At 50.0% G+C, this 20742-nt stretch overlaps 1 protein-coding gene across 29 annotated transcripts in view; it reads left to right on the forward strand.

The window, feature by feature from the left end:
* Positions 1–20742, forward strand: part of CEP164 (centrosomal protein 164) — a 109406-nt gene that overhangs the window by 68771 nt on the left and 19893 nt on the right. For 23 of the 29 annotated variants that reach the window (XM_038380600.2, XM_043500850.1, XM_043500853.1 and 20 more), the window contains 4 exons: positions 629–994; positions 5068–5134; positions 6657–6779; positions 7938–10966. In XM_038380600.2, the coding sequence (XP_038236528.1) occupies positions 629–994; positions 5068–5134; positions 6657–6779; positions 7938–8037 (656 nt within the window). In that variant the 3' untranslated portion in view covers positions 8038–10966. Of the gene's footprint in view, positions 1–628; positions 995–5067; positions 5135–6656; positions 6785–7937; positions 10967–11810; positions 14165–16224; positions 16327–20742 lie in introns of those variants that run through there. The other 6 variants (XR_006276621.1, XR_006276620.1, XR_006276622.1 and 3 more) reach the window with 5 other exon arrangements.

Below are 20742 nucleotides of genomic sequence, written 5' to 3' on the forward strand. Positions count from 1 at the left end.
TATTTCAGAGTTCTTGTACGTTTCAGTGTAGGGAGCAGGCTTTGTGCCGCTCTGCAAAGAGCTAGCCATCTGCAGGGGAAGTCCGTGCGCTACAGATGGGTGGCTGTCGCGGCGCCCAGTGGAAGTGCACTGGCCCCGCTCATAAATTTGTAGTGGGCAGGAAGGACAGAAGCGCGCTTATGCTGCAAATCAGGGCTTGTGCTGCAAGCCATATTTCAGCTCTGCCATCCCAGTGCTTGCTGTCCCTTTGTATCCTCCTTTCCCCATCAGAGTTTAATCCTTGGAATCTCCAGGATCCTGTCCCTTTTCATCTCATTTCCCCAACTTTCTCTCCTCCACACCACACCTGACCAGGCTTCTCGCCAAAGTTCCCTGCTCCTCGACATGGAACTGAACTGCCCCCTTGTCTCTTAATCCTTAATCCTTAGCCTGCAACCAGACCTCCCTCACTCGCTTAGTTGAATGTATAAAGTTCAGCCTCTGTGAAGCCTGGAGACGGAGTGCATGGGAGGGTAAGATGCTCTTGGTGGGGAGATGCTGGAGAATGGTGCTGCCTGTGAGGATAGACTCAAGGTCTCCTTTAAATCTTGTCCCTCTTTTGATCTGGGTTTTCTTTTTCTTTGACTAGTTGACTTGAAACCAGATGTCCAGTTCCCCCAGCTCGACAAGATCCAGCACTTGACCAACACTCTGCAGCACATCACCGCTGAGCTGAACGGGGTCCTTGGCACCTTGGGCTCTCTGAACCGTCAGCAGCCTCCCCTTTTCACTTCTCTGCTGGTGCCGATGCCTGCTCTGCCCAGTGATGGAGTTCCTCTTTCCGCGTACACCTCCTTGGCAAGAGTCCAGGCTGCTGGCCCCATCGTGCCTCCTGCTGGGATTCCTTTGGTTAACCAGCAGGCATGGAGTACTGGTTTGAACTCCAGCCGCTCTTCTACGGCTGGTCAGTCAGTAGACAACATACTGGCAGAGAAATGGCGCAAGTATTTCCCAGGTAAGGGTCTGCTGCAGTTCCGCCTCCTTCCGGGTTTGCTTATCATGTCTAAGTACCTCTTACGTGTTGTCCTGTGGGACTGCTCAGTAAGGGAACACACCCCATTTGACCAAGCTGAGTGAGCTGTCTCCGCTCACTCCCTGGCACTGCACGATCTACTCGACTCACCCTTCATCCTCCCAAGGCAGATGAACTGAGCTCCATGAAAAGTCCTATGTGGGCATGTTATCAATGAGCTCATTTAAAAATAAAACAAGATCCCATCTGTATTGCATGGGTGCTAGTGATGCCATGGCCCATCCCATAATGTCAGCAGGAATCTTGGTGTCCTTGGCCACAGTTCTTCTTTTCTGCTCTGTCTAGTGATTTCCTTCATTTCCATAGCATCTCTGCTTCCTCCAGGTATTTAACATAGAAACAAGGTTCTCTCTTCCCAGCCTGCAGGAGAAATGGCCTGAGTCATTATGATGGATTTTGTGTGTGCGCGCGCGTGGCATCTCGTGAGAAAGGCAAGTCAAAGCTGTGAGTGTCGTTTCAGTTCCGAGTACCATGAAGTCCCTGGTCTCTTATCTCTACTGGGAGCAAGTTTTATAACCTTGGTCCAGCTGCCGTGATAGTCTGTGTCCTGCATCCCAAGCCTTCCCCCGGGGCTGACAGTTCCTTTGCTCTGCAGTAATGTACCTTGGGGGCAGGCCAAGGTTGTAGAGGGAGAGTTGTGCCCCAGGAAGCCAGAGCCAATCCCACGGAGTACTTAGAATGTCAGGACAGGGGCCTTGAACTGGACTCTGTTCAGCTGGGCACCAGGGCAGCATGTTCAGTGTTCTGTGACACTGAGCAGATGGGCTGCTATGCCTTGTACCAATTGTCAGGGCATGCGGCTTCACTCCTAGGTACAATCTGCAAAGGCCAAGCCCGGTGAACATGAGCACATGGGTCAGCATGGCCAAGTCTGACACTGTCTGACAGGACAGAGTGCAATTTGCTGGCCAGTCGCAGGTGAAAGGGGCCTATTTAGAGCAACCAGTAGCAGCGAAGGATCTGGAAGGACCCTGGAGGTGGGGCTGCTGCTGACTGACCTAGCAATTTGCAGGTAAGTGCCGATGGCAGTGAGAGATGTTATAGAAGAGTCAGGTTCTTTAAAGCTCTCACTCTTCTACCAGCATCACCTCAGTCTTGTGTGGGTTCAGCTGTAGTCAGGTGCTGAATTCAGCTCGCTGTTGATAGAACTGTTGACGTCCTACATGAAGGAGACGTAGAGGTGTGTGCTGTCCGCACTCGGCTAGTGCTTTGGCCTGGGGGATCTTGCCAGCTTCTGAGGCTCTCTGTTGAGGGGTATGGATCCTGTGGGACTCTGCTGGTGGCAGTTTTGGAGGTGTAGTTGCCCATGATGACTCCCTGTTGTACAGCATGCTGGCTTCTGTCTCTCCCTTCCAGATGTAGCTGGACCTCACTGCTCAGAAGAGATTCCAGTGTAGTTTGTGGAGCACTTTGGGACAGATGGCCCAGTGTGGGCTATTCTGAGATGAAGATAATTTCTCTCTGCAGTTAACATGGCCCAGGGGCGCTGGATATAAAAATACCCACAGGGAATCGCTGCTGAAAGGAAGGGAAGCTAGAATTCCATTCCCTCTAGCAGGCTGGGCTAACACAATGGGCATAATACAGGGTCTGCAGCCTGTCTCAGGGAGGGCCAGAACCAAACCTGGGACCAAGCAAATGTGATGGGACAGGAGATAGACCCAGACTGGCCTCATGGAGGGTTAAGAAGGCAAGGATGTAATGGAGAGCTGCACTCTTTGCTTCCTTCCCCACTCTTGGCTCTGCATCCACTCTGAAGGGGAATGACTTCTCCTGAAGTGCCGGCTTGATGAATTGCCTGCAATGTGATGGAAGCTCTTTAAAGAGAACCAGTGGAGCTTCTGTGCAAGTCTGAGCTCAGGGCTAGTGACTGACTAGTCTGTGCTGCGGGCAGCCGTTCACCTCAACAGGTGAGAGTGAAAATCACAGATGAATGTGACTTTGTGTCCCTAATAGACAATGAGCTTCAGTGGCAGACAGTCCAAGGAGCTGGTGTGTGTAGCTCCTTGGACTTGGGCACGTGGCAGATTTGAAAAGAAGAGGAGATAACAACAGCTCATTTGGGAAGTGAAGTGCAAAGCTGATCTCATTATACTGTTTCCAGACACTTCAGCTTCTGACATTTGCACAAAATAGCAGTCATTAAAGGAGCCAGCAAAAGAAGAGGAGGAACTTTCTATTAGATTACGCTGCTGGCTGAAAACACACTGATGGGGAGGGGTGTTGAGACAGATGGTACACGTGGCTCACAATTTACAATTTCCTTAGGAGAGCAAATTTTTCTTTTCTATTTGTATCCCATTTAAACCCATTAACCAAAGACAAAATCCCCGGCCCCTAGTCCTGCTAATCCTTAGCCAGCAAAACCATGGCAGCCCCAAGATTAACGTAATGTTTTTTTTCACTCTGAAAGTTCTTGCTAGTCATTCTATTTTATATGCCCTCTTTGGATGCGGTCTGCTTTGATGTGGGCCAGCTGCTGGCATCAGTGTCTATGAAGCATTGCATGCATGTATTAAGGAAACAATATTCCCCTGGCCTAGACCGGTGTACCCAGATTCAATAGAACACTTAAGCACATGCCTAAGTCTCATTGACTTCTTTAGGACTTACCCATGTTTAACTTTAATCATATAGTTAAGTGCCTTTAGGGGCCTTAAGACAAGCATTTTTATGGGGCCTATTGACTTGTTTTTTGTGCCATGTTGCTTCATTTCGTGGGTGGGAATTGTCTCCCTAGCCTGGCCCTGAGTTTGGAGGTTGTGGCAGTAGCAGGCCCTCTGCTCATGTGTCATTTAAATAGTGTTGGAGAACTTGGAAGATTCCAGGTGGGTGAGACCCTCTTCTCTGCCTTTTTGGGGGCAAGGAAACCCTCAGGCTCTTTTGGGAGAGTGGTGCTTATTTTTATTAGAGATGAAACTTTAAGCACAACACAGACAGGGTATCTCTGGCACAATCTATGCGAATGGAGGGATTGCATCTTTGTTTGTGTGATACCGTCTGTGGCATGTACCATCATCCATTCTGACTTGTATCCTCTCTGGAGTGGCTCCTTTTGTTGCATGCCAATCTCCTTCTTGTCAGTGAGGATGCTCTTCCCTAGAAGAGTCTGTTGTGAGTTCTGCCCTTGGTCTTTGAAGTCACCTGGCAAGGCATGTTAGTCCTTTTGCCTTTAATTCGTTCTCCTCATGCTGTAGGTAAACTCCCATTACCCACAATTCAGAACTGTCCTCTGAAACTGTACTTGTGTTTTTCTGAAATTCTGATTATTCTCCCCCAAAAATTCTGATTTCCCAGATTTTGCATCTGTTCCTTGAGCCATTGAAATAACCCAGGTTTACTAAAACTGTGTCTCCTGCATTCGTTATCTCTTGACTGTGGATACTACCCTGATAGTGTTAAAATTAATGGGAGCCGCAGTGCTCGGTTTCTTTGGAAAATTAGGCCATTATGCCAGATGTCTGAACATGGATTGAGGTGTCTAACTTTGGGCAACATGTTGGAACATTTTGGCCTTGGACTGTGTTAGCAATGAAAGTGCCAGTCCTTGCAACACGAAAATAAAGCACTTTCAGAACATGGCGACCACCAGGAGCATAGACTATTACAATTCATGCCTCAAGGCTTATCAAGAATCATCCAGTTCCTATTCAGTTTTTCCCCTTAGTGGGAATAAGGGATGTCCCATTCTTGGGGGGGGGAGGGGGGTCCCAATAGACGTTAGCGATGAAGAGGATGTAACTTTAGAATAAATAACAGGAATTGGAGGGGGAATTTGCACGTTTCTTGTTCCCTGCCTTCCATTGGAAACGGAGTGGTAAGCACCAGAAGATCCTGCTGCAAGATTTCGCACGAGCACAGTCCAAAGGGCCTCAGCATGTGACTGTACCATGCAGGGATAATGTGTTTATAATGCAAACAATGACCAGGAAGAGGGAAGCCTTTCCTGTAGGGTATGTTTCTGTATCTGTGCTAAATGTTTCTCTCTCTTCCAGGTGGGTTCCCGTCGCTCAGTGGAAGTCCTGCCCCTCTGGACAGCAATCTAGGTTATTTACCTGCAGGGTAAGACTCCTGGTCTTTTGAGTGTGGCTGTTTCACAGAGCTGCTGTTTTTTGTTTGTTGTGGTTTGTAGGTCAGATACGATTTTGTTCCTACCTGCTTGTTTCATCAAATAGGTTAGATTCGGAGCTTAAGTTATTAGCCAGGTCCCCATTTAAATACTCAGTTGCAGGTTTTACAGAAGTGCTCCCAGTAAGGCTCAGCCGATAGCACTCTTGTTTCAAGACCAGAATGTTAGGGGTTCCAGTCCCACAACAAGTGTGATTTCACACTTATGATCAATGCTGCAGTGCAGGTCTGGGTAGGAGGGGCTGCCGCACTCAGGGCGACAGTGTCTTTTTGGCTGAGTTGTTGAGATCCTGGTGATGAGGTGGAAATAAAAGATCCTTTGGTGCTTTTCATAAAGAGCAGGGGATGAACCTGTTTTCCCAGGAAGACATGTCCCTCTGTTAATAAAAGAGGCTCTTCTCTCTAGCGCTGCAGCTGAGTTATTGCTGGGGCTGCAGTGCCCACTGTGATGCCGTGGTGATAGGCATGACCACAAAGCACGCCCTGTCCAAGGAGCAGCTTCACTGGTGGCTCCCTGGCCTCTTGTAATGATCCCCCAAGTAGGCAGACTCTCCCTCGCCCAGGAACTTTTCCCAGAATGCCTTTCTGCGACTAGTCCAATAGGGCTGCAGCTGCTTGGCTCTGCTCGATTTTAAGTCACCATTTTGCAAGTGGACGCTTGTGGGATCACTGCGTTTCATTCTAACTCATTGCTCTGTGAGATTCTTGGGTACAACCCCCAAGTCTAGTCCATTGCAAAAGTCTTGGTATTTTGTAGTTCCAGACCTGGCAAAGGACCACCCCAGCAGCACAGCTCTCTGCTGTCTGGGTTACACTAGGCTCAGAGTTTGTGTTTCACCTTTGCTGAACAGCTGCTCTTCCGAACCTTGAAGGCAGTCCTTTTAAAAGTCTTTTCCCAGGCCCATAGAACTCGTGCCTCGCTAAGCAGCACCTGGAGCGAGGGGAACACCTTAATTCCCAAGCTTTCTCTTCAACTCCCTTGTATCTTAATCCAGTTAAAGAAGGTGGAAAATCAGCCTAGAGTGTCTCTGTCTCTCTCTCTCTCCGCTGGGCTTTTGCTACCCAACAACACTGCATTTTTCTCAAGGGGCAGGGACTAGTGGGGAGCTGCCTATCCCCTTTCTTCCTGAAGAAGAATGTGCTGGTGCTGCTTGCCGGCAGAGGATAATGGGGTAAATGGAGACCCCTATGGAGTTAGCTGGGGATGCCTGGGTCCTTGCCAACAACGGAGGCTTTGTGGTGCTAGAGAGACCAGGAGAATGGCAGCAGCTGAGTAACGTGGCGGCTGAAACTTCTTCCCAGTCTGGTAGGGGAGAGGAGGGCAGGACACTGAGCCGAGAAGAGGTTGCTTTCTGTTGCATCAAGCTGTGGCTATTTCCATGGCAGCCCATCAGTTTCAATCTAATTCGTTGGCTCATTTATTGCCATATCTTTCTTTCTCTCTCTGTCATGACAGTGAGCAAATCCGCCTGTTCCAGCGTTCCCAGCTCCGAGGCCCTGAGACAGACAGGACTAGTGTCCAGGGAATGATTGATGCCAACAAGAAATGGCTGGAAAATTTCAAGAAGGATTCAAAAGTGTATCCTTTGCTTTGGTCTTGTCTTTATTTGCACTCCTGGCGCTGCTGTAGGTAGAAGCGGAAAGCAGCTGGTGAGTGACTATGGAGCAGCAAAGCATTGAGCAGTAGCTGTGAAACCTCAGAGCCTCTTGGTTTTGGTCCCTGCAAGGGACAGTGTATCTAGTGCTTAGAGCAGAAGGTGGACTAAGACTCTGGACTTCTGGATTCTGTTCCCAGCTGTGTCTTGACTCACTGTGACCTTAGAAAAATCCCTTCTTTGTGCCTCGCTATTCTGCAGTGATGGGCCCAAGTGCTGCCACTTCTAGTCGAGATACTGCACTGCTCTGGGTGGTCACGGGAGCAATAGCAGAGAAGGCAGCTGGGAAATGAAGGATTTAGTTTCTTGAGGTCAGTCTTGTCCCTGTATGCAGTGTAGTTGTAGCTGTGTCAGTCCCAGGATATTGGAAAGACAAGGTGGTGAGGTAAGATCTTTTATTGGACTAACTTCAGTTGGGGAGAGAAATATGTGTTACCTACTTATGCTAAACAATTTGTTCCACCTCCTATTTAGCTGGGGGACACTAAATAAGTATCCCAGCCCTGAAGAAGAGCTCCATGCAGCTCGAAAGTTTGTCTCTCAATCTCTCCCCAACAGAAGTTGGTCCAATAAAAGATATTGCCTCCCCCACCTGGTCCCTGTAAGACATTTAGCAGCACTGATGTTGGTGCTAGATACACTGTCCCTTGCACTGATGTTGGTGCTGTGGGCAATTTCTGATGAGAAGCTCAGGAATGGGAAGCAATGGTTACTGTGCTGTGCAATTGACTCAAAGGGAGAAGAGCCGCTAGAAAGAAATCTCCCTTTCTGTTAAATGGGGTAACAGGTTCCTTGTGCTCTCTGACAGCATTATGCTGCAGCTGTAAATCTCTCTGCAGTGCACATTGATATGGGCAACAAATCCCCAGGTTCCTGTGACAGAGCGATCTGTCTTGAGCACAGAGCTGTGTTGAGCTCCGTAACCCTGCTGTAAGTCTATTGGACCTGTGTGCAGAGGTCCGAATACAACATGTGAGCATGAGGCTTGATTCCTGCTCTTGTGACTTGTCCTCCTCCCATGTCTACATTCACGCAGGCTGAATTCACATGTAAGCAATGCTTTTCCTTCACTGAGCTTCCAGTCCTCTCTTTCCAAGCACACAGAAGCCTTCTGCCAGCAGCCCTTGCCTGGTGCAGCTTGGACTGGATGAAAACAACCAAATTAAAGTGTATCACTACTAAAAGGTGACGGAGCCCCAGCAGAGAGGGGCATAGCCTTCCCAGCCCTATGCCCCAGGAGACAGCCTGGCAAGAGAGCAACACAGCTGCACTCTGTTCCCTCTTACAATACATTGCGTTGCAGTGGTACCCAGCAGTCTCTCGTCTGTCTTTTTGCTCTGCCCTTGAAATAAAGTATCTTTCCAGGAGGAGGGAGGAAGTGGACTTCCCAAGTGAATTCTTCTAATCCTGTAATGTGTCCAAATATACTTTATAGACCGCTTAATCCAGTGGTGAAATGTCAGGGCTTCAATAAATCAACAGTTCCCTCATTAGTATTCCAGTGATCACCTGGTGGAAATGTGGCTCACTGAGGACTTGGAATAACTTGTTGCAGGGGAGGAGGTGAATTCCAACAGAAAACTGTTGCTAGAGGAAAAGAATGCACTGTGGATTCACAATAAACGGTGGTTGCAGGTGACCTCAGACCCGGACTCTGTGGCACAAACTTGAGCTTGGGAGAATGAAAAGCAATTGTCTATAATTTTTTACATGGAAGAGCACAATTGAAAGCAATATAGTCAGAGCTTCTGGGCACCACGTCCTGACTATAACGGGAAAAGAAAACCAACTCTGTTCAGTCAGGATTCTTTTTAATATCCAGTGTTGAGTTTGTTTCTAGTTGAAAATGTTTTGTATTCAGTGTGTCTGAGTTAGGAGGCTCAGGCTGATCCTTCAGGGGACAGTGTAGGCTAAGCCTCTGGGAAGGGTTTTAACAAACCCACTTTATTTTTGACAGGCAGAAGCCATAGGAGGAGACGGTGCCCGGTGGGGATGGCTTACAGGGCTGACGCGATGGAGGAGACCTCCCTACTCCCCCAAACTGCGCAGTTCGAGTTGGGGTGATTGGAAAAGCCTGCGGTGGGAGTCTGTCTGGATTCTCTCCAGTCTGGATTTGCTGAGAGCCAGGCTGGAGGACATGGTGGGCAGAGACTGTCGTGGGAGAGTCTGTGGCTGGTCTCCAGTAGTGCACCCATTGTTACTGCTGTCGATGGAACCATACCACCAATAATAATTTAGAGCCCCGGCCAAGCCAAGTGCTCTCGGTCCCTGGGGGAGCCCAGCTCCCGACTTGGGCTGGTATGGGGTCATTTCCGATAAGGGCTGAGCTTGACGATACACGAGACAGACTAGGAGCGGCTTGCTGCTCTGCAGGACTTGTGTGGGAGAGCTGGTTTGGTCAGTGAAATGGCTCGGACTGGGCCGGAGAGGAGGCTGACGTGTTGGATAAGGTTGTTTCTGCTTTGCACAGTTGCTTTTCTGACTGCAGCTGTCGTGAAGCCGCACACCTAGCTTTTAAGTCCCTCTGTTTGCTGGGCCCCTCCAGCTGGTTTCAATGTGTGGAGCAAGCCAGCATCGCTCCGGAGAGGCTGCTTTCCTGGGGCGGGAAGGGCACTTCTGTGTCCGAGCACTCACTCCTGCTGTAGTTCCTGAACCTGCGGAGGCAGCCGAGAGACTGCGCAGCTCGAAGAAACACGGAGCAGATGAGCCATGGGATTATACGGCGGGGAGGGTGTGTTGGGAGCCTGCCCAGGATTCAGACTGCCAAGTATCTGTCAGCTTCCCAACTGGGGGCCACTGAAGTCCACTGTAAGACGCTTTCCTCGGCGTTGGATCAGTCCCTTGGAGTGGCTTCAGCTTGATTTCGTTGCCTTGTGGACATTAAAATCCCATTTGGCATTTGCCTGAAGAGAGCCTTTAAAAAATATCATCCTATCCTGTCCTCCGTTCTGGGTCAGGGCAGTGAGGAGGAAATGCAGAGATGGGTGTAGAGGCAGGCTGCGTTTCTAGCTGCTGTGTGGTGCTGTGTCATTAGCCATCATTCCTCTAAGCTGGTTTGGGATAGTTATGCTTTTTAAACAACAATTTTCTTTCTGGCCATTATTGTTTGACTAAAAATCTGCATTAAAGGGATGAGAAATCATCCTTCAAACAGTTCCTACCAGAGATGACTAAAACAGAAAGGACTGGAAGTTGTAGCTTTCCACCCTTTCATATTGTTTGTGTTGCTCAATCTGGATAGTGAGGATAGGCTAAAATAGTCTGGTTCATTTTGCCTTCTGATTTTCGTGCGCCAGCACCTAGTTGCAATAGTTTGGGTTGCAAATGCTTCAGGGGACCGTTTACATGCAAACGGAAAATGTTTGTTTTACTTAAATTTTTAAGCAAGAGAAAATGTCCATTTTTACACTTTATAACTTTTAAAATAATACCTAATTTTTAAAATGTGAGCTACCTGACTTTGTTCTCCTTAAACAAGGGCTTGGACTGGTTCTGCAGACAGATCCAGGGGAGTGGATTTGTGCTCACAGGGTCTGGCACTAACATCTCTTACCCCTTTCCTTGCTGATATGCGAGGGCAGGTGACTCCCAGAGGCACTGCTGTATAACACAGCATGCTGATGTCCTTGCCTAAGGAAAGAAACCCTAGGGCACACTTAGCAGTACTGACTGAGTGGTCTTGAGTGGCCACTGAGAACCGGCAGGAAAGAATGGATCGTTATGTAGGTTTCCTGTCCGCTGTACCAGATTACACAAATCCTCGTCTGCTGGGATTTTGCTTTTAGTCTCTCTCTGCTATTGAGAGAACCACTTGGCAGCCCTAAACATTTTTTTTTAAAAACAGCCCCACTTGTCCTGGCTTTTCCCAGCACTGAACCCCTCTGCAGTCATTGGGATATTACACCCGAAGCACACACAGAGCAGAAGACGTGCCCCCTTTGGAATCATACCTGTACATTCTAGAGAGCATATATTCTTTGTGTGGGTAAAAGACTATTTTAGTAACCAAATTACTGTGTTTCTGTCGCAGGTCTCTTCTCCCCCTTGTGAAGCTTTAAGATGTATCCTCTTTTGTATGCAAATTAAATTGGCACGGATCTATTTTGTAAAATGGTGGTGTTTGCAGCTTTTGTTTTTTTCCAGCTGAGATTTTTGTCTCCCTCCCTCGAACCCAGCCCTGGTATCCACCTTGCTGTTCCCTTTCAGACACTTCCTTCACTCCTCTCCAAGTTGTATTGCTGTTATCCTGTCAAGGTCGCCTCTGCCAAGTTCAAAGACCGCTGCACAAACAAGTCTATTTGTTATCAGGTTAGGGTGCTAAATGGGGTACTAGAGAGCTCGAAAACGGAGCTACAAGAGAGAGTGTCCAGGCAGCTTTCAGCCAGCAGAAAACTCAGCATGGGCAGCCCTGAGCCAGGTTTCTCCCCGGGCCTTTCCCCCACCCCTTTCCATGCACCTCTGCAGTGGCTCCCTCCTCCCAAGCATGTGCTAAGGTCATAGGGCAGGTGTTGTGCTGCGATAGACTGGGGTGATACCAGCTGGAGGGCTGGGGAGAGGTGTCTCTGGCTGGGGTGGAGTTAATTACAGCCACGCTCTTTAAAGGGGTGGTGGGGTCTCTACACAGCTGTGCCTGTGCTGTGTGGTACTTGGCGGGGACCACCTCTCCCTGGGTTACTTGGTGGCTCCACAGGCCGCTGGCTGGCACCTGGGGATGTGTTAAAGTTGGGTAACTCTGCGGGTTGGCTGTCGTTATTGACTTTTACATTTATTTTAGAACAGCAATGCCTTCCCAAGTGCTATTTCAGCATCCTGCTCTCACCGAAGTCTGCTGATTGGATGGCTGAGAGACCATTTCCTTGGGAATCCAGCAGGATTGGGGCCCCCCCCTTTTTTTTTTCTCAAGGTTTATTTCTTTCCCTCTCATTTCCTACCATTGTCTTTTCTTCCCCTCCCAGCCCTTCTGCCAGCTAGATGACTATCCTCTGAGCTCTTCCTGGCTGGTTCTGTGCTGCCCCTGCATGGCTTTCCGTGTAGGAGAGCTCTTGCATCAAAGACTTAGCTTGCCGACCATCCCCTCGAAGCCCTGGGGCTTATCGAGAGACAGCCTGCATCAGAATCGCTCGTTCCGGGTCTGAGGGCTGCATGGTGCTGTTGCCTTGAGTGGCCATGGATGTGCATCATGGACGACTGTGATATGGCTGGCTGTGTGAAAGCTCTCGAATGGCCGGTCTGTGGCTCCCTGGCTCTCGTTCACCCACCCACCACTGGCGCAAGGAGCCTTTTCTTCTGCCTCCAACTGCCCCAGCACGCCACTGCCTTGTGCTCTGCTCACCTCTGTGACCTCCGCTGCTGCTACTGCAGAGATCAGTTGGCTGGGGCCAGCTATGGGCTTGCTTCTGCCGCCTCCTTTCTTCCCTCGGTCAAAGCGCGGCATGCCCAAACCATGGCCACCTGGACTCAAGGCTGCTCTCCAGTGTCTGTCTGGTAAAGTGGTTGTTGGCAGCACCAGGGGAAAGGGAAAACACATGGTGATGTATAAAACCAGCCATGTCCTGGGAGGCATAGAACAGGCGAAGCCTGATTGTCTGCCTATAAACCAGTGTCCTTGCAGAGCCCCTGGTGACTCCCACAGCAGTTGATTTAGTGTGGTGTGTTTGTGCTCTTGCTCCCACCACTGTCAGTCGGGAAGTCATGGTCCTGTATGGAGCTGGCAGAAGAGAAGCACTCCCAGTGAGGTGAGAAGACCATTGTGCTGTTGAAACTCCTATGTTTCTTGCTGAGCTGATCTCCCTTGGACATTGACCTCCAGGGAGAAATCCAGAGGAGAGTATTGGCTCCTCATCTTCCATTGCCCTGATTAGAGCCAGATGGAGCTCTGACGACTACTGAAAAGCAGCTCTTGGGGAGTAAAACTTGTTAAAGTCCTGGATTTGCCCAAGAGGAGAGTGATTCATAGGGGATGAGATGCTGCAATAGAAGGGGCCAGGAAACTAAGCTGGGGGGAAAAGGAGTCTACTCCAAGGGTTTGATTGTCTTTCTTCTTCCATCTAGTTCCAGCTTTGCCATCCTGTCTCTCCTGTGCTCAGCTCACTCCATCAAGTGCCTTGCGATCCTTTTGTGATGAAAGGCCTGCAGGGCTGGGAGCTTGAACAATGGGTTTGAGCAGTCGAGACACCTTAAAAAGTATGGGATGTGTGTGGGAGGGGGAGGGGGATGGGATGGTCAGGGCAGCCAGAGCAGAAGTCTGATGGAGTGTTACCCTAGGCTGTTGAGGTAAGTCAAATAATAATACCCTAGGCTGGCTGCCTCTCCCGAGGGGCTGTGTCCAGCACCCATCACTCTAGTATCAAAGTGCTTTGGAAGTACACTTTCCGGGCGGTTTTCTCTGACCTCGTTTAAGGAGAGTGATGCTGAGTTCCATCTGGGGAAGTAAATGGTTCCTTTATTCCCGTGACCGCTTGTGGCCTGCTGGTTCCATGGGGTTGTAGGGGCCCCTTGTCTGGGTTTCTTTCAGCTGTGGTGCTTATTGCTGGCTCAGTAAGAGGCTCCGTGCCCTGCTTTGGCAGAGGGCTCCCTCACCCCAGCCGTTGCTAATTACATTTGAAAAATCAATTAAAAGTCTGATTAAATGCCAGTGTCTTGCAGTCTACCCTGGGGTTCGTCCCCTCCAGCTCAGGTGGGGTCTTGGGGAACTGCGCAGAGAGCACCCTGCCAGCTATTCAGGTGCATCTTGGTCTGATACACGTCACTTTGTCATGGCAATAATCGAAGCAGTCGCGTCACTCCTCCCCCCAGCCCTGCCAGCAGCTTTGGCCATGCAGGGAGCATTGCAAAGCTCTGAAAAATCCCCGTCCCTGATGGAAAAGCAGATGGTTACTGGGTGCGAGAGGCATTGCTGTGCTACTGTAATCCCACAAGCCACAGACTAGTGCCTGCCTTTGCCACATCCCTGTTTGTTTACATCCTCACTCGGTGGGCCCATTCGTTTCTTGAAGGGGGTGGGTGAAGAGGCTGCACTGGTGCCGTATGTGCTGGACAAGCCCTGGCAATTAGAAGAGCGAAAGGACAGCGAACAATTACTCTGGCAGGAGGAGAACGAGCGCTAAGCTCATTAAGGGGTTGGGAGGTCATCTGCCCTGTTGCAGCCGGAGAAGGGGCCATTTCAGTTGCTGGTGACATTGTGACAATCGGGTCTCTGTCTTGGAAGATTTTTCTGTTTCCCGGAAGCGGGGGTAGCCGATTGTAGAGTCTGACCATGCTGGCCACGCTGATGACCGCGCTGTTCTTCATGGTGAGAGCGTTCGGACAGGTGAGTCCAGGCTGGGCTTTTGGGCTTGCTTGGTGTAATGAGAGGTTTTATTTCTAGGGAGCTTGTTATTCCGTTAATTCAGTGTGTGTGGCTATATTATGGACACTGGGAACTAGTCGGGGACTCTGGTTCTTGTTGGCTCGGAACTACCCCAGCCTCTGGCAACCAAGCCCAGCGGAGCCTCCTGCCGGCCACGGCTGACCACGGAATGGTGGGGTTCGTGGCCAGGGTTTCCAAGGCAGATGGCGCTGGCTGTGAAGCACAGAGCTGGGGCTGTCTGGGACACACCGCACGCTTGGGGACACCCCCTATTCCCTAGGCTCCATTAATCTCTCTCAATGAAATGTACGGGTGTTTTCCCCCCTTTTTCAAATTCCAGTGGTGTGTGGCTAGAGAGAACATGATGTACGGGAAGGTCGTAGAAAGCAGCTGCGGGATCCTCTCCAGTGCAGTGGCTTTAGGCACCAGAGCGAGTCTTCCACGGTGTTGGCTTAAAGTGTATTTGGGTGTTCATCATCTTTTGTGACAGCTCTGCCAAGCAGTGCTGTCCTTTTTTCACCTGGGCACACTCTGGAGCCAGCGTGAGCCCTGGGCTATGTGCTGGAGATGGCGGCTGCTGCTGCTTCTGCAAATCTGAATAATGGGGACAGAGCTCATGGGGCTGAGGGTAAGACTGCCGATTCCCACCCTTCCCTTGTCCAGGGCTATGGCTCTGCCTCGTGTGGGGTCCCCCAGCTCAAATCTGTGCTATCTACTTTGCAGTCAAGCTTCTCAGCTGCCCTCTGGAGAGGGGAACCAGCGGAGGCTGAAAATACACTAATTTCTCTTCCCTCAGACTGTGTCAATTTCCAAGCCCGTTATGTAATTATTGGAGGTACTGACTCTTTTTAAGGAAACACCCCTAGTGGGGGAGGAGGAAATCTAGCTGCACTGACCCTACGTCCCTCTTCTGTAGACCCTTCTCTAGCATCAGCCATCCATGGATCTCCAAGTGCTTTTCAAACGTTAATGAATTCAGCCTTGTGATGCCCCGAGGAGGCAGGTGTTGTCCCTATAGTGGGGCAAAGGGAAGGGAAGTGACTTTCCCAAGGCCATGCACTGAGCTACTGGCAGATATGCTCCCTCTCCATGTAGTGTGAGCTGTCCAGGTGCGACCCCAGAGGAAATAAAGGGGGCTGGAGCGCTCTCTGCATTTTCCCCTTTGAGAGTGTTTCCTGTGAGCAGACTACGCCTGGCAAGAAGCTCCTGCCGCTTCTGCCATCTCCAGCCTTGGGCCTTGCGGAACGTCCCGATGCCACATGGCAAACCTCAGCCATCCCGCTGAGCTGTAAATGTGCACCTGTGGCACTGGGTTTGCTGTCGAGTCCCCATCTTCTCCTCGTAATCTGCTGCCTGTGACCTCGTAACCATCTCCCCAGCAGCCGATTGTGATGTCACAAGCGGAAGATTGTGTCCGAACCAGGGTATGGGCATAAGCAGCAGGCACAAGGATTTGCAAATGTTACAGCCTCGCAAATAGGTTTGGGGGTCTTAACCTAATACCAAATGGGCCACAAAACTGCCCCTTGGTCCTGGGCTGGCATCTGAATAACACCTGGCATCTGCACTGCTGCGTTCCTTCATATTACAAATTGTATTGTAAATGTAACTGTCTTCTTGCTCATCCTACTTCCCCAGGCCCCCTTCGCAAGTCGCTGAGCCTGCATCATTGCTGTATCTAACCAGCCAGAGAAAGGAAGGCCCAGTGGTCAAAGTGCTAGCCCGGGGCTCGGGGTCCGTTCCCTGCTCTGCCCCAGACTTCTTGTGTGAGCGTGGGAAAGTCCCTTCGTCTCCCTGGGCCTCAGTTTCCATGTGTACAGTGGGGTACTGGCCCTGTCCGCCCCCAGGCATGTGGCAAGGATGTCACAGGACCTAAGGGAGACGAAGGAATTGTGCGCACAGGAGAGCACGGTGCAAACATAAGCACTGGCTCTTGCTAGTCTCCCTGGAAGTGGGCAGCAGGTCTGTATATAGACGAGTCTCTCTCTTTCTAACCTGCATTGCCTTTCTCCACAACTTAGCTCAGAACCAGCCTGTTCCATGAGGAGCCGCTGCCCTATCTCGTGTACCAGCCCCTGCCGTGGCAGGTCCAGTATGTGACCCAGAGCCGCCGGGACAGTGGGGTACGTGTCGCTCTCCTCGTCTCCTTTTGTAGTCATCGGTGCTTTAGACGGGGAGGGGCCAACTGCCCACAGCTAGAGGCTTGGCAGCGTGATGCTATATGGCCACAAGCCAAGCAGCCCAGCACCCAGGGGTGGGCTCATGTGCAGTGTCTCGTGAGAGGGATGTGGCAGTGTTGCCCAGTGGGTAGGGCACTGGAGTAGGTGTTGAAAGACTCCTGCCGCTGACCTGCTGGGTGTCTTTGGGCCAGTCACACCCCCTCCTGTGCCTCCGTTTCCCCCCCTCACCTGTGTCTGTTTTGTCTGTGTCGATTGTCAGCTCCAGGGGGCAGGGACTGTCTCTCATGATGTCTCTGTGCAGAGCCCACCGGGATGTACTCCTGATCTGGAATGCTCTGTCCAGTTCTGGAGCCCACCGTCTGAGAAGGATGCTAATAAACTGAAGAGGGTTCGGGAAGAGCCACGGGAAGGATTAGAAAACCTGCCTGATAGCGATAGACCCAAGGAGCTCAATCGGATTAGCTTCACAAAGAGAGGTTAAAGGGTGACCAGAGGGCAGTTTGTCCGTACCTCCATGGGGAATATATATATATATATATATATATATATATATATATATATATATATAATGGGCTCTTCAGTCTAGCAGAGGAAGGTGGAACACGATCCAAAGGCTGAAAGTTGAAGCTAGGCAGATTCAGAATGGAAGCACAACGTGCATTTTTAACAGTGAGAGTAATTAACCACTGGACAATTTCCCAAGGGCCGTGGTGGATTCTCAGTCTCTGACCATTTTAAAATCACGACTGGATGTTTTACTAAAAGATCTGCTCTGGGAATTATTTGGGGGAAGTTCCCTGGCCTGTGCTAAACGGGAGGTTAGCCTAGATGGTCACAATGGGCCCTTCTGGGCTTGGAGCCTATGGGCTGATGCATCTTGGAGAGCTCTCCATGCATTGCCACAACACGCAATGATATGAAGTCCAGTCATGCAGGCTAGCTGGGCCCAGTGTTGCAAATCCAGCAGTTGCTCTGTTTCCTCATGGGTGCTGCAGACCCAGAACAATGACTAGTTCCCTCCTGTTTGGTTAGTGAGGAAATGCCCGGCACTTAGAATCATAGAATATCAGGGTTGGAAGGGACCCCAGAAGGTCATCTAGTCCAACCCCCTGCTCAAAGCAGGACCAAGTCCCAGTTAAATCATCCTAGCCAGGGCTTTGTCAAGCCTGACCTTAAAAACCTCTAAGGAAGGAGATTCTACCACCTCCCTAGGTAACGCATTCCAGTGTTTCACCACCCTCTTAGTGAAAAAGTTTTTCCTAATATCCAATCTAAACCTCCCCCATTGCAACTTGAGACCATTACTCCTCGTTCTGTCATCTGCTACCATTGAGAACAGTCTAGAGCCATCCTCTTTGAAACCCCCTTTCAGGTAGTTGAAAGCAGCTATCAAATCCCCCCTCATTCTTCTCTTCTGCAGACTAAACAATCCCAGCTCCCTCAGCCTCTCCTTGTAAGTCATGTGCTCTAGACCCCTAATCATTTTCGTTGCCCTTCGCTGTACTCTTTCCAATTTATCCACATCCTTCTTGTAGTGTGGGGCCCAAAACTGGACACAGTACTCCAGATGAGGCCTCACCAGTGTCGAATAGAGGGGAACGATCACGTCCCTCGATCTGCTCGCTATGCCCCTACTTATACATCCCAAAATGCCATTGGCCTTCTTGGCAACAAGGGCACACTGCTGACTCATATCCAGCTTCTCGTCCACTGTCACCCCTAGGTCCTTTTCCGCAGAACTGCTGCCGAGCCATTCGGTCCCTAGTCTGTAGCGGTGCATTGGATTCTTCCATCCTAAGTGCAGGACCCTGCACTTATCCTTATTGAACCTCATTAGATTTCTTTTGGCCCAATCTTCCAATTTGTCTAGGTCCTTCTGTATCCTATCCCTCCCCTCCAGCGTATCTACCACTCCTCCCAGTTTAGTATCATCCGCAAATTTGCTGAGAGTGCAATCCACACCATCCTCCAGATCATTTATGAAGATATTGAACAAAACGGGCCCCAGGACCGACCCCTGGGGCACTCCACTTGACACCGGCTGCCAACTAGACATGGAGCCATTGATCACTACCCGTTGAGCCCGACAATCTAGCCAGCTTTCTACCCACCTTATAGTGCATTCATCCAGCCCATACTTCCTTAACTTGCTGACAAGAATGCTGTGGGAGACCGTGTCAAAAGCTTTGCTAAAGTCAAGAAACAATACATCCACTGCTTTCCCTTCATCCACAGAACCAGTAATCTCATCATAAAAGGCGATTAGATTAGTCAGGCATGACCTTCCCTTGGTGAATCCATGCTGACTGTTCCTGATCACTTTCCTCTCCTCTAAGTGCTTCAGGATTGATTCTTTGAGGACCTGCTCCATGATTTTTCCAGGGACTGAGGTGAGGCTGACCGGCCTGTAGTTCCCAGGATCCTCCTTCTTCCCTTTTTTAAAGATGGGCACTACATTAGCCTTTTTCCAGTCATCCGGGACTTCCCCCGTTCGCCACGAGTTTTCAAAGATAATGGCCAAGGGCTCTGCAATCACAGCCGCCAATTCCCTCAGCACTCTCGGATGCAATTCGTCCGGCCCCATGGACTTGTGCACGTCCAGCTTTTCTAAATAGTCCCTAACCACCTCTATCTCTACAGAGGGCTGGCCATCTCTTCCCCATTTTGTGATGCCCAGCACAGCAGTCTGGGAGCTGACCTTGTTAGTGAAAACAGAGGCAAAAAAAGCATTGAGTACATTAGCTTTTTCCACATCCTCTGTCACTAGCTTGCCTCCCTCATTCAGTAAGGGGCCCACACTTTCCTTGGCTTTCTTCTTGTTGCCAACATACCTGAAGAAACCCTTCTTGTTACTCTTGACATCTCTTGCTAGCTGCAGCTCCAGGTGCGATTTGGCCCTCCTGATATCTTTCCTACATGCCCGAGCAATATTTTTATACTCTTCCCTGGTCATATGTCCAACCTTCCACTTCTTGTAAGCTTCTTTTTTATGTTTAAGATCCGCTAAGATTTCACCATTAAGCCAAGCTGGTCGTCTGCCATATTTACTATTCTTTCGACTCATCGGGATGGTTTGTCCCTGTAACCTCAACAGGGATTCCTTGAAATACAGCCAGCTCTCCTGGACTCCCTTCCCTTTCATGTTAGTCCCCCAGGGGATCCTGGCCATCTGTTCCCTGAGGGAGTCAAAGTCTGCTTTCCTGAAGTCCAGGGTCCGTATCCTGCTGCTTACCTTTCTTCCCTGCGTCAGGATCCTGAACTCAACCAACTCATGGTCACTGCCTCCCAGATTCCCATCCACTTTTGCTTCCCCCACTAATTCTACCCGGTTTGTGAGCAGCAGGTCAAGAAAAGCGCTCCCCCTAGTTGGCTCCCCTAGCACTTGCACCAGGAAATTGTCCCCTACGCTTTCCAAAAACTTCCTGGATTGTCTATGCACCGCTGTATTGCTCTCCCAGCAGATATCAGGAAAATTAAAGTCACCCATGAGAATCAGGGCATGCGATCTAGCATTCTAACTTCTAACCTGCTCAGACCTTTCCTGGAGCACAGCTGGGGAGTCGCCTCCATGCTCTTTTATTATCTGTAGCCAGCCGTCTGTATGTTTCTGGCCAGGAGTCAGGGCGAGCCGGGGATGTTCAGCAGCCAAAGAACAGAATTGTATCTTGACGGTGCTGGCCAATGCCACTTGCAGCATCCCTGCTAGTGCAGGCGCAGGAAGGGAAATGTGGGTCTCAGGAGGCAAATGCCAGGCTTTTGAATTGTTAGTGAACATGCACCTTAACACACAGCTGTGACTCTGGAGAACTGGCCCCGGCTCACTCCCCATATCTCCCGGCTCCATTGACACAAGTAGGTGCCTGTTCCTCTTAGCCCTGCAGGGTAGTAAGCTGGAATTCCTTGCTCCGTCTCCAGCCAAATGGTTCAGAGTTCCAGCTGCAGACTCTGCATTGCTGATGGTAACACAGTGATTAGTAAAAAGTAAAGGAGTACTCGTGAGACTAACAAATTTATTTGAGCATAAGCTTTCGTGAGCTACAGCTCGCTTCATCGGATGCAGTGATTAGTAGAATTTATTACTGAGTTGTGGTAGTGCCTAGGGACCCCAACCCAGACCATGGTTCCGTTGTGCTAGGCGCTATACAAGCAGAGAACCAGAGGCTCTCTCTTCCCTAAAGAGTTTACGGTCTAAATAGACCTGGCCAGACAGGGCAGTGGAAAAATAGAACATAAAGGCCAAGTGACCCAAATGAGAGTTTGCAAGCCCCATCTTAATGCTAAGATTTATTTATTTTATTTTTGGGGTAGGTTTTGTTGGGAAGGGTTTAGCGAGACAGAGGCAAGGAAGGCAGAGGGGAC

Source organism: Dermochelys coriacea, chromosome 22 (genome assembly GCF_009764565.3).
Source record: "Dermochelys coriacea isolate rDerCor1 chromosome 22, rDerCor1.pri.v4, whole genome shotgun sequence".
Taxonomy (NCBI): Eukaryota; Metazoa; Chordata; order Testudines; family Dermochelyidae; genus Dermochelys; species Dermochelys coriacea.